Source organism: Capricornis sumatraensis, chromosome 16 (assembly GCF_032405125.1).
Source record: "Capricornis sumatraensis isolate serow.1 chromosome 16, serow.2, whole genome shotgun sequence".
NCBI classification, from domain to species: domain Eukaryota; kingdom Metazoa; phylum Chordata; class Mammalia; order Artiodactyla; family Bovidae; genus Capricornis; species Capricornis sumatraensis.
Window position 1 is genome coordinate 25,774,470 of NC_091084.1, and position 13,799 is coordinate 25,788,268.

The 13,799-nt window shown below is 44.0% G+C and overlaps 1 protein-coding gene across 2 annotated transcripts in view; it reads left to right on the forward strand.

Moving 5' to 3' along the window:
* TTC12 (tetratricopeptide repeat domain 12) overlaps positions 1–13,799 on the forward strand; it is a 48,947-nt gene that overhangs the window by 15,834 nt on the left and 19,314 nt on the right. For both annotated transcript variants that reach the window (XM_068988971.1, XM_068988972.1), the window contains exons 6-9: positions 784–843; positions 5,727–5,798; positions 12,204–12,264; positions 12,678–12,866. In XM_068988971.1, coding sequence (XP_068845072.1) covers positions 784–843; positions 5,727–5,798; positions 12,204–12,264; positions 12,678–12,866 — 382 coding nt within the window. The remainder of the gene's footprint in view (positions 1–783; positions 844–5,726; positions 5,799–12,203; positions 12,265–12,677; positions 12,867–13,799) is intronic.

The following is a 13,799-nucleotide window of genomic DNA, read 5'->3' on the forward strand; positions in this document are numbered from 1 at the left end:
CATGAACATGTACGTATAGTCCCCTTGGCTATATACCCAGGAGTGAAATTGCTGTATCATATGGCACCTCCGTGTTTTACGTTTTGAGGAAATGTTAGACTGTCTCTCAGAATCACTGCAGTTCCCACCAGCAGTGAATGAGTGCTCTGATTGCCTACATCCTCACCAACACTTGTCATTATCTGTCTTTTTGATCCCCTTTCCTGTTTGGTTTCCTTCTGGGACATTCACAGCAGGATAGGCTCCAGGAGCTGGCTTTTCCTTTGGAGGGGTGTTTAGTGTGTTGGGGCTTTTCTGTTTGCCCCCCGGACCCTTCTGTGCCCTGGGGGACTGACCTCTGTGGACTGGCCTCTTGGCTCCCCAGCTTTCTAACTTCCATTTGGCCAGTGAGTTCAGAAGGAAGGAGGAAAGTGAGCTTTCTCCTCCAGCTTCCGCTCTACTAAAGGCCTCAGCTCCTCTTAAGCAGCCTTCTTCACAAAGCAGCCCTCTTCAGTTTTGTCCGTTACCCCTCCTTCTGCCCCTTCAGGTCCGGCAGTGGTGCTGGCTGGCCACTGCTAGTCTCCGTCTGCCCTGCACTCACCCTGTAAATAGTCCCTTTATTAAACTCCCCAGTTACCCAGGATGAGTGCCATCTGTTTCCTGCTGGGGCCCTGATTGGTGCAGGCAGGGACCAGTTATTAACACTTCTCACCACTCGCTCCTGCCCGACTGCTCTTTTTGCATTGACTGAAGACTGTTGGCTGCAGAACTGTGTGTGAACAGCAGTTATTTGTGTCTTTACAGGCTTATATCAAACTTGGGGACTACCGGAAGGCACTGGTGGATTGTGACTGGGCTCTGAAGGTAAGAAGATTGTTTGCTCTTCCACATGATGGAGGTGGGATTGCTCAAGGCCGAGTGTCTCAGTCCTGAAGTGAATAGAGGGGAGCGGTGGTTGTATCATAGTGGAAAGTGATGTAGACGCTGCAGTCAGAGCCTCGGTTTCCTCATCTGTAAAATGGGAGAGAATAAGATTGTTGTGAGGGTTATGATAACACCTGTGGTACCTCACCCAAAGGAAATACTCTAGAGAAACTGTTGTTAACACTGGCTTTCCAGGGTTTTATCACAAGGGGTCACCCTTTACTGTTGTGTTAGCAGACGCTTCGCTCCTTGTGATAGTGGAGATGCGTCTTGCACTTTCTAGAGCCAACCTGGGGGGCTTGTTTCTGCCATGTGGTCATTCTTCCTCATCAGCTCATCCTTTTCCCCTCCAGCTCTGATCATTTAGAAATGTATATTAGCATGCCTCTTTGTAGAAAAATAATCAGAAGCAAGATTTTTTGTTGTTCCGCCTGGATGCTAGTCAGGCCTCAGGCAGATAGCATAATACTGTGCATGGTATTTCTGCCAAAATAGATAATCAAAGGTAGAGAGAAGGAAGGACGGTTGGTGGAAATCTTAGAAGGGTTTTTAAAAGAGAAATGTCATGATCACTTCTTTGGAACATTATTTCAGATGACTAAATATTTAAATAACCCTTAATCCACATTCCCCCAAGTTACTCTGTCACAGGGGGCTTTAACTAAATAATCAAAACCAGTGCCTCTCAACCTTCCTTGCCAACGTGCTAACAGAAGGAACATGAGCCCCTGGAGGGTCTAAAAGCAGAGAGCATGAAATTTCTTCTCAGATGCAAAGTATTTCTAGGAGCCCTTGGTGGCTCAGATGGTAAAAAGTCTGTCTGCAGTACTGGAGACCCAGGTTCAATCCCTGTGTTGGGAAGATCCCCTGGAGGAGGAAATGGCAACCCACTCTGGTATTCTTGCCTGAAGACCCCCATGGACTGAGGAGCCTAGCAGGCTACAGTCCATAGGGTCACAAAGAGTTGGACAAAACTGAGCAACTTCACTATATCTTGGAAATCCTCTCAAATTTTGCACTGCATACCATTAAATGTATCTATTTGTTTTACTATAACCATATTATTTTAAATAACTTATAACCAATAAAGTTGAAGTGCCAGGAAAATGTCAAGTTTATCCTGGTCTTAGTTTCCCTGGTCCAGCCTAACCCAGCCTAGTGAGTGGGCGTGGCCCATCCAAGAGCTCCTCGCCACAGCAGCCCGTTGGCCCCGCCTACTTCCTTACTTTCTATTGAGAAGGTAAGCAAGGAATTTGAAACTCAACTTTACTAATAACGGTTTCTAAAACCCGTCGGTCTCTCCAAAACAGACATCTGGAGTGCTTGGTTTCTTTACCCCTAGAAGATATGGTGCAGGAAACACCTTGTCCCACGGCACCTTCAGGTTCTTCATGGCTCCGGCGGAGATCTGCTAGCCTGTTATGTCGCTTTATGTGATCATGATTTTTTTTTTTTTTCTGCTATCATCTGTAAGAGAAGAGAAAGGCAAGGGCATTTTCCTCTGGTGTTTTAGCAATAAGAGCAAAAGCTGTGTTTCTGCTCGCTGGCTGTGAACTATCTCATTGGAGCCTCATAGCCTTCTCTGTTCTGGTCAACACCACAGTTATCCTTATCTTTCTAACAAGGAAGTTGAACCTCAGAGATTAATTAAGTAAACTGCACGGGATCACATAGCCCACGTTGGCCTCGCTGTAGGCTGATGCCCTGAGCCGTTGACTGTAAACACCTCTCCGTGGAAACTGGAAACCCCGTCATCCCTGGGCGTGGCTCTCACGTGGCAGAAACAAGATCTCGTGGGGCTTCTCACGAGTACCTTTTCTGATCTGAAAAAGCCCAAAGAGTTAATCACAGCCTCACGGTGATTCAGCACGACATGCTGGCCTGTTCCCAAATGTTAATTGAAGCACCGTGTGATGAACGGTGAGACCGGAGCAGAGCTGGCCCAGCACAGCTGATGCCCAGCAGCCAACCTTGATAAGAGCCCAGCAAGGCTCCCTGTTGCACAGGACTGGGTGAACACTTGGAGGGCTGGGGGAAAAAATGGATGAGGAGATCTAAAAACTAACAATGGTTGGCTCCACATGGAAGCTGTGAATCAAAAAGTTTCACATTTTAAAATATCAGTAGTGAATGTCAGTGGCACTCCATTATTAATAGTATTAGTACTTTCATGCCAATTTAGTATTTTTGACACCTGTGAATTGGCAGCGACAAGCACATGTGATGATATTTGAAGGCCCATGTTCCTTGTCAGGGAAGATAAGGCAGTGAAGCGGGTTTCAATTAGGATCAGAATCATTTCTTTCTTGGCAGAACTCTTCCTTCACAATAAAAGACATCTTCCTCTGAAGTCCTTTTAAGGGGATCTGGGGTTTGCCTGAGAGAGTCCTGGTGAGAGTTGATACCTCATCAAAGGAGGAAAGGCCTATTAGTGAGACAGCGCGTGAGCGGCCGCTGGTGGTAGTGTCTGTGGGGGCGTGGCCACAATGCACCCGGTCAGGAGGGCACAGTGGGGCTCCCTTTCCCCTGTTGGAACCCTGATGCCTGCCAGTGAAGATGCCTGCCAGTGAAGGCGCCGCCGTGAGCAGATGGCTTCTGTGAGCTTCCTTTCCCTTCAGACGGTCTTCTTCCTGCTTCCTTAGTTCCATCCTGTGTGAGTTCTGCAAGGGTTCACTCCTCAGCTCCCTGCGTTTCTTCTTCCTGAAGTTTCTCCTTCAAAGCTCTTGTCTCCTCTCCTGGGTTCAACGCTCATCCCTGCCAGTGGCTGTCACGCCTGCATTTCAGCTGCCCCCATCCCCGCATTTTGGCTGCCCCCACCCCCAAAGTTTTCCATGTGATTGTCTTGGCATCCTCTGAAATGCAGTATGTCTTTGTTAGACTACAGTAAGTCCCCTACATAGGAACAAGTTCCGTTCCAGGAGTGCGTTCATAAATCCAATATGTTCAGAAGTCCAATAATGTTAGCCATGGTACCCAACGAACACAGTTGGCTATATAGTACTGTGCTAATAGGTTTCACACAAATAATGCGTGAAAAGCAAACAACAGAAAATAAAGAAAACATTTTTGATCTTAGAGTACAGTACCTTAAAAAGTACAGTAGTACGGTACAACAGCTGGCATACAGGGCTGGCAAGGAGTGAACAGGCAAGCGTTCCTGACTGGAGGAGGGAGAGGTGGGAGATGGTAGAGATGAAGGATCATCAGAAACAGGAGGCGGAGGGCAAGCTGCAGTTTCACTCACGCCTGACGTGGGTGGCACGGGGTCTGGTTCCCTGCTGGATCCAGATGCACGTTTGCACCTTTGAAAGTTTGCAACCTGAAGGTTCGTATGTCGGGGGCTTACTGTATATCTCCTCAGAGTGGATTTCCTCCTGAATTGTGCTCGCGCTTCTCTGGAGGAGATCGGTGCGATTCCTAAGCCTTTGGGTCCTGGAGTCCAATGGCTAGATCTTAATCCCAGTTCTTCCACTTAGGGTCTGTGTGACCTTAAACCTCTCTGACCCTTGGTTTCCTCATCTGTGAAATGGGAGTAATAACTGTATCTACTTCATAGAGTTGCTATAAGGTTTACATAAGATCATTCTTATGAACCATATGGTCAGGACTGAAAATAATGATTAATATTATTACTGTCATTCACTTAGCAAGGAGTCAGGAAATTATATTCATGAAAATGCATCTATAAAGGGCTTTTCAAATGTAATGATTATTGTTACCCCTTCTATTATTCTTTAGCTTTTCTTAAATTTTCCTTTTTGCCCTGAAATGGATTGCTTTTCCTAAAAATGCAGCAACAGCAGCTAACACTCTGTTACCTGGGATTGCATTGTTTTACACACGTTCTCTCCTGACAGCAGCCCAGAAGAAACACTATTATGATCTCCACTTTGCAGATGAGGACAATGAACCTCAGAAAAACTGGGGGGCCTGGCCAGTGTGCTGCTTCTTGTGAGGGGCAGACAGGGCTCCACCCAGGACTTTCTAGATTCCTGAGCTTGGACTCGCTCCGTACATATACATGCCTGACATCATCTGACCCAGAGCAAGGTCTGGCACTTAAAAGGGGTTCAGTGAATTAACTGGATGCTTTAAGTTTCTGTCTTTTCGCTCTATCATTCCCTCTGTAGTTAGAGTAATTCAGAGCAGACCAGTGCAGGGCCCCTTGTGCAAGCAGGATTGTTTCCGGCATAAAGTTCATACGTTTTGAAGGGGGCTCGCTTGCTGGTCATAAGTGATGCAAACGCAAGTTCCCGGTGTATATGTTGTGGTTTATTTCAAGGGAGGAACTCGCCAGGCTTCCTAAGATGTAATAGTAACCTCAGCTGTTTACCCAGAGTAAATTTTCCTACCTTCTAATAAACCAGTGATTCTCAAACTTGGTTGCACACTTACATCACCTGGAGAGTTTAAAAAATTATCGATGCCTCGGTCCTACCCATGAGTATAATTTAATTGCTGTGGGTTTCAGCTGGGCAGTCAGGATTTTTTCGCAAGCACCCCCAGGTGATTCTAATGTTAAACCAGGGTCAAAAGCTCTTCTAAACGAAGGGTTTCTGGTTTGTTTCCTGGTTGAGTTTCATTAAATAGAAATGAAAACTGGCAAGTATCATGAATTAATTTGATAGAGGGCTTACTTGTGCATCCAGGCTCCTTGCAAGCATCAATTATTTTGGTCACAGATGCACAGAAAAAGTCTTAATTGTCAACTCTGGTGACTGTCCTGAGAATCAAAGTGCTGCCCTAACTCTATTAGCTGGGCAGTTGGTGCTAATAATTTCAAATCTTCCAAAACATCTGATCAGTGATTCTCTTTTATGCAGTGTGATGAAAAATGCACAAAAGCATATTTCCACATGGGAAAAGCCCACCTAGCCCTGAAGAACTACAGTGTGGTAAGTGCAAGAGGAAGCTTAAGTGGTATGCTTAATCTCGGAGCAGTGCTTCAGAGTGTCTCAGAGCAGAGCCACATTCGTCCAAGTTGATGAGATGTTAATCCATGTTTTAGTATTTTCCACAGTAGATCTTAGAGTTGGGAAGGATATTGAGTGTCATCTGGTACAGCCCCGCCTGCCATAGGAAACCTCTTCTGCAGTGTCTTCTCCCAGCCCCGGGAGGAGCATCTCTGGAGAGAAAAGACATAAGCAAAAAGATGAAAAACCAAAGTTCACTTGTGATCTCATCACCAGAAAGCAGCCATGCAGATATATGTACACACTGAGATATATTTTGTAATAGCAGCTTTCAGTCACTCAGTTGTGTCCGACTCTTTGCGACCCCATGAATTGCAGCACACCAGGCCTCCCTGTCCATCACCATCTCCCGGAGTTCACTCAAACTCATGTGCATTGAGTTGGTGATGCCATCCAGCCATCTCATCCTCTGTTGTCCCCTTCTTCTCCTGCCCCCAATCCCTCCCAGCATCAGAGTCTTTTCCAATGAGTCAACTCTTAGCATGAGGTGGCCAAAGTACTGGAGTTTCAGCTTTAGCATCATTCCTTCCAAAGAACACCCAGGACTGATCTCCTTCAGAATGGACTGGTTGGATCTCCTTGCAGTCCAAGGGGCTCTCAGGAGTCTTCTCCAACACCACAGTTCAAAAGGATCAATTATTCGGCACTCAGCTTTCTTCACAGTCCAACTCTCACATCCATACATGACCACTGGAAAAACCATAGCCTTGACTAGATGGACCTTTGTTGGGAAAGTAATGTCTCTGCTTTTGAATATGCTCTCTAGGTTGGTCATAACTTTTCTTCCAAGGAGTAAGCGTCTTTTAATTTCATGCCTGCAGTCACCATCTGCAGTGATTTTGGAGCCCCAAAAAACAGTCTGATACTGTTTCCCCACCTATTTGCCATGAAGTGATGGGACCAGATGCCATGATCTTCGTTTTCTGAATGTTGAGCTTTAAGCCAAGCTTTTCACTCTCCTCTTTCACTTTCATCAAGAGGCTTTTTAGTTCCTCTTCACTTTCTGCCATAAGGGTGGTGTCATCTGCATATCTGAGGTTATTGATATTTCTTCCAGCACTCTTGATTCCAGCTTGTGCTTCTTCCAGCCCAGCGTTTCTCATGATGTATAAGTTAAATAAGCAGGGTGATAGTATACAGCCTTGACGTACTCCTTTTCCTATTTGGAACCAGTCTGTTGTTCCATGTCCAGTTCTAACTGTTGCTTCCTGACCTGCATATAGGTTTCTCAAGATAGCAGTTTTATTGAGATATAATTCAGGTGTCAAACAATTCTTCTATGGAAGATATACAACTCAGTGGTCTTTAGCGTTTTGTCAGAATTGCGCAATCAACTTTAGAACATTTTTATCACCCACTAGAAGTCACTTCCCTTCCCTCCACCCCCACCCCCAGTTCACCCCTAGGCCACTAATAATCTACTGCTGTCTTTATCCATTTGCCTGTTCTACACTATTCATATAAATAGAACTGTACAATTTGTGGTCTTTCATGACTGGCTTCTTTCACTTAGCATAATGTTTGCAAGTTTCATCCATGCTGTAATATATTAATATATATAGTACTTCATTTCTTTTATTGATGAACAATATTCCATTGTATGGATATACCATATTTTATTTATCCATTCATCAGTTGAACATGTGACTTATTTCTACTTTTGGCTATTATGAACATCCATGTACTAGTTTTTGTATAGACACATGTTTACAGTCTATTTGGCTATACACCCAGAAGTAAAACTGATGAGTCACATGATAACTCTGTGTTTAACCTTTGGAAGAATTGCCCATGTGATTTACGGAGTGGAAGAATCATTTGGCATTCTTGCCAGCAGTATATGTTTCTGATTTCTCCACGTCTCAGACAATACTTGCTATTTATTTGTCTTTTTTATTATACCCATCCTGATGAGTATACCACCTTATAGTGGTATTTCACAATTTTGATTTGCATTTCTCTGTTGGCTAATAATGTTGAACATCTTTTCATGTGCTCATTGGCCATTTATATATCTTTGGAGAAATGTCTCTTCAGATCCTTTGTCTATTTTATGAATAGGTTGTCTTTTCATATTGAATATAAATGTAATCAATCTGGTATAAATTTATATTTATATAACTATTCAATATAAAGTGATATAAATATTATTATAATATAATATTCCATATAAATTCTGGATACAAGTCAGTTATCAGATAAATGATTTAAAAATATTTTCTTCCATTCTCTGTGTTATCTTTTCACTTCATAGCACAAAAGTGTTTTAATTTTGATGCAAGTCTACATTACCTAATTTTTTCCTTTGATCACTTATGATTTTGATATCAAATCTAAGAAACCATTGCTTAATCCAAGATCTAAGAATTTTATGGCTTTAACACTTGTATTTAGATCTCTGATCAACTTCAAGTTAATTTTTGTATATAGTGTGAGGAAGTGATCCAATTTCGTTCTTTTACATGTGACTATCCAGCCTCCTGAGAAATCTGTATGTAGGTCAATAAGCAACAGTTAGAACTGGACATGGGACAATAGACTGGTTCCAAATTGGGAAAGGAGTACGTCAAGGCTATATATTGTCACCCTGCTTATGTAACTTATATGCAAAGTACATCATGCGAAATGCCGGGCTGGATGAAGCACAAGCTAGAATCAAGATTGCCAGGAGAAATGTCAATAACCTCAGATACACAGATGACATGACCCTTATGACAGTAAGTGAAGAGGAACTAAAGAACCTCTTGATGAAAGAGGAGAGTAAAAAAGCTGGCTTAAAACTCAACATTCAAAAAACTAAGATCATGGCATCCAGTCCCATCAGTTCATGGCAAATAGATGGGGAAACAATGAAAACAGTGACAGGCTTTGTTTTCTTGGGCTCTAAAATCTGAAGATGGTGACTGCAGCCATGAAATTAAAAGATGCTTGCTCCTTGGAAGAAAAGCTATGAGCAACCTAGATAGCATATTAAAAAGCAGAGACATTACTTTGCCAACAAAGGTCCATCTAGTCCAAACTATGATTTTTCCTATAGTCATGCATGGATGTGAGAGTTGGACTGTAAAGAAAGCTGAGTGCCAAAGAATTGATGCTTTTGAACTGTGGTGTTAGAGAAGACTCTTGAGAGTCCCTTGGACTGCAAGAAGATCAAACCAGTCAATCCTAAAGGAAATCCATCCTGAATATTTATTGGAAAGACTGATGCTGAAACTGAAACTCTAACACTTTGGCCACCTGTTGCAAAGAACTGACTCCTTAGAAAAGACCCTGATGCTGGGAAAGATTGAAGGCAGGAGGCAAAGGGGATGACAGAGGATGAGATGGCTGGATGGCATCCCTGACTCAATGGACATGAGTTTGAGTAAACTCTGGGAGTTGGTGATAGACAAAGAGGCCTGGCATGCTGCAGTCCATGGGGTCGCAAAGAGTCGGACACAACTGAACAACTGAACTGAACTGAAATTCCTTATTTGTCTCTCTTCCCCCTTTCCCCTTTGGTAACTATATGTTTTTTTCCTATGTCTGTAGGTCTATTTCTATATAAGTTCATTGTGTCATTTTTTTTTAGATTTCACATATAAGGAATATCATGATATTTGTCTTTTCCTGGCTTACTTCACTTGGTATGATAATTTCTAGGTCTGTCCATGTTGATGTGAAGGGAATTATTTTATTCTTTTTTATGGCTGAGTAATATAAATAATAAATGCTGGAGAGGGTGTGGAGAGAAAGTAACCCTCCTACATTGTTGGTGGGAATGTAAATTGGGCAACAGTGTGGAGGTTCCTTAAAAACACTAAAAACAGAGCTACCTTAGGATCCCATAATCCCACTCCTGAGCATATATCCAGGGAAAGTCATAATTCGAAAAGATGCATGCACCCTAGTGTTCATTGTAGCACTATTTACAATAGCCAAGATATGTAACCAGCCTAAATGCCCATCGACAGATGAATGAGTGAAGAAAATGTGGTATATTTATACAATGGAGTGTTATTCAGACAGATGGAATTTTAATGGAGATTGCATTTAATTGCATTGAATATCGTTAACAATATTAAGGCTTCCAATCCATGAACATGAGATATCTTTCTATTTACAAGGTATGATATGTTTAATAAGAAATTGCCTTCCATTGTACATTAAAGAAATTATTCTCTGTTGGATTTTAATTCAAAAATAATACAAACTTATCATAATAAAGTCAAATAATAGAGAGGCAAAAAGGAAAATGTTAATCCCCTGTCCACCAAATTCCATTTATTCACTCATTTATTCAGTTAATTAATTCACTTAGCAAATATTTAATGCATACTCTGTGTCCCAGGCACTGTTCTAGGCAGCAGGAATGCAGTGGCAAGCAAGACAAAATCCTTGACTCACTTTCTTGCAGTAAGGGTGACCTGTCACAAGATAGAAACCAAATAAGTGGAAGTATGGTACGTTAGATAGTGATAAGTGTCCCTGAGAAAACTAAATTGGGAAGTGGTGAAGATGAGATTGGTTTTATAGACAGTGGCCAGGGAAAGATTCTCAGAAGGAAACGAGGGCATGGAGTGAGGAAGCCATGTGGATATACAGGGGAGGAATGGTCCACATAGACAGATGGTTAGAATGGAGTGAGTAAGGAGGGTGAGAGAAGATATGGTGAGCCTGTGGGAGTTTGTGAGGGACTGCTGCCCTAGGGCCCTACAGGTTTTTCGAAGGACCTGGACTTTTATTTTGAATGCCCTGGGAACCATCAGAAGGTTTTGAGTAAAGAAGCAAAATGATTTGAGTTGTATTTTAAAGGATCACTCTGCTGTGGTGGGCTGCAGTCCATGGGGTCGCTGAGGGTCGGACACAACTGAGCGACTTCACTTTCGCTTTTCACTTTCATGCATTGGAGAAGGAAATGGCAACCCACTCCAGTGTTCTTGCCTGGAGAATCCCAGGGACAGGGGAGCCTGGTGGGCTGCCGTCTCTGGGGTCGCACAGAGTCGGATACAACTGAAGCGACTTAGCAGCAGCAGCAGCAGCAGCAGCTGTATTGAGAATGTATCTTGACATGGTAAGAAAAGGACAGAAAACCAGTCAGAAGGCTATTGCAACAGATTATCCAAGTGAGAGGTGGTGATGGCTTGGACCAGGTTGCTGACAGTGAAGGTGGTGTGAAGTGAGGGGTTCTGCTTATATGCTGACAGTGAAGTCAACAAGAATTACTGATAGATTAGAGCTAGGGTTAAAAAGAAGTTGGGAACAGGGACATTGTCTTAGTCCTTTGGGGTTCCATAGCCCAGGTGGCTTATACAACAAAGGTTTATCTCTCCCAGTTCTGGGAAGTCCAAGATCAAGATGCTGGCAAATTCAGTGTCTGATGAGGGCCTGTGTCCTAGTTCATAAGCAGCCAGCAAAAGCAAGGAAGCTCTCTGGGGACAGCTCCACCTCATGACCCAGTCGGCTCTACCTCATGACCCAGTCGCCTCCCAGAGCCCACATGTCCAGATCCATCACATTGGGGATTAGGTTTCAATATGAATTTTGGGAAGATCCAAACATTCAGTCTATTACAGTTACCATGTTCGATATCCTGCAGCACTCTTCCCTGTTTTAATGTGATTTTTTTTCCTTCAGTTTATTTCTTAATCCTGATCTTCTAGATGAGTGTTGAGCCTTTAAGATATCTGAGAACCATTTCCCCCTCCCCGCTGAGCTTTTCTTCTCTGTTCTAAACCTGTCATCCTAAACCCATTAGCAAGAATCTTTCTTCTGCAGAAAGTTTCTAACAGTGTCCTCAGTGAGAGCCCCTCACTCTCAGGTGTTCTAGTTGACTATTCCATGGCCAGTGAACAGCCCCCTCACTAGCCCTTTGCAGTCTACACGTTTAAATAGGCAACTGTCTCCTCCTGTTCCGAAGTCTCCATCAACAATGTTTGTAGCTTCATTTATTCCCTTATTCCGCGTAGGCATATCTGACAGGTAGCCTCCCATTCTCTCTCAGTGCAAATATCATATCTGAAGTTTGCATTTACCTTATGATTATTCCTCTCCCAGCCAGTCATGAACCGTGAGAATTTAGGAGTGGTTATTTTCCATCACAGACTATATCTGACAACACTATTTTTAAAAATGAATTTTGAAATAATGCCCGTTGCCCCACAGAACCAGAGAAGCCTAAACAAAATGTCAAATGCACGCTGCGTTCCCCATGCCTGCCTCCGACGAGGGGAGCAAGGGAGGCTGGGAGGAGATAATGAAGAAGCCAAGCCCTGTGGTACCCAGTGCCTTTCCTGTAATCACCGCTCCCCGCTAGCCGCTCTTCATGGCCTTGTTTCTTTCTTCCAGTCTAGAGAGTGTTATCAGAAGATCTTAGAAATAAACCCCCAGCTGCAGACACAGGTGAAAGGTGAGACTTGCTGCTGACGTCCTTGTTTGAGTTGCACCTCCCTCTGTGCTCTGGCTCTGGGGGGCCCTCCGTGCCTTCTCTGCACTTGGCCACGGGCACAGCCTTGCCTGGCCCTGCACAGTCCAATCCTCTCATTAACCACCCTGCCCGCCTCCTCTTTCTCTGTTCTTGGCCTTCCTCCTTTTCTCTACCATCCTCCCTTCAAGCCTTTTAGACAGCAAACGATGTTGTCCTTGAATGATTCCACGATGTTTTAAGATTCTGGGTAGAAAAGATACACTCTTCCTAACAGTTTTCCACGCTGAAAACAAGTTTGAGTTATGCTTTCTGCCTCTCCACTTTCGATCTTCAGAAAAAGGCTGGTGCACGCGTTGCTTGTTAGGATGTTGCTGTGCTTCTCCTTGCTTTGCTAGAGTACCTGAATCAGGTGGATCTTCGAGAGAAGGCAGACCTCCAAGAGAAGGAAGCCCAGGAGTCCCTGGACTCAGGAAAGAACTCGGCCATGACGACCAAGAATCTCCTGGAGACTCTTTCCAAGCCTGATCAGATCCCTTTGTTCTACGCAGGGGGGATTGAGATCCTGACTGAGATGATGAAGGACTGTAAGCCAGCAGTGTGTGTGGTCTCATGAATGTTATCTAGTCTGAAGGGACAGAGCTTAGAGGTCTGACCACAGGGGGCAAAGAATCCCTTCCTCCCTTCCTGCCACAAATATTGATCGAAGATTTAGTATAATGCAGGTGCTGAAGCGGGTGCTTAAGAAATATCCCCCACCCCAGCCAGCTCCATCCTCTCCTCTGCTGACACTGCACACACCTGCAATAAACAGCAGACACGCAATATGACAAAAAACAGAGACAGCATACACCCCCTGCATGTGTACTTACCAGGCACACATCACAGCATGTGCTCACATTATGTGTACTCGTATCACATACATCACACACACACCATGCATGCGGGATACAGACACTGTATATGCTTATATCACATATCCATATGCCACACACATGCACCTCTCATCTGTTGCCCATGTGCTGCACATACCCACACACCATTTGCATACCCCACACATACCCCATGTGAAAGTCGCTCAGTCATGTCTGACTCTTTGTGACCCCATGGACTGTAGCCAGCCAGGCTCCTCTGTCCATGGAATTCTCCAGGCTAGAAGGCTGGAGTGGGTAGCCATTCCTTTCTTCAGGGGATCTTCCCAATCCAGGAATTGAATCGGGATCTCCTGCATTGCAGGCGGATTCTTTACCAGCTGAGCCTACCAGGGAAGCCCAACATACCCCATATATACCCCCAAACACCTTGTGTTATCCCCACATGTGTCCCCCCAGCTGTAGAGGAATGGAAGATAGAATTTTGTAAGATAAACCATGAAGTTCATCCCAGTCACACTTAATAGTTTCTCAGGATGTGAAGAGAGTTTCAGAGCAAACATCAGCTCTCCTGCTAATGAGACCCATGCTGTTCTCTCCTACCAGTTCCTGGAATCACTGATCCCAGGACTGAAACCTTCCTTGCTT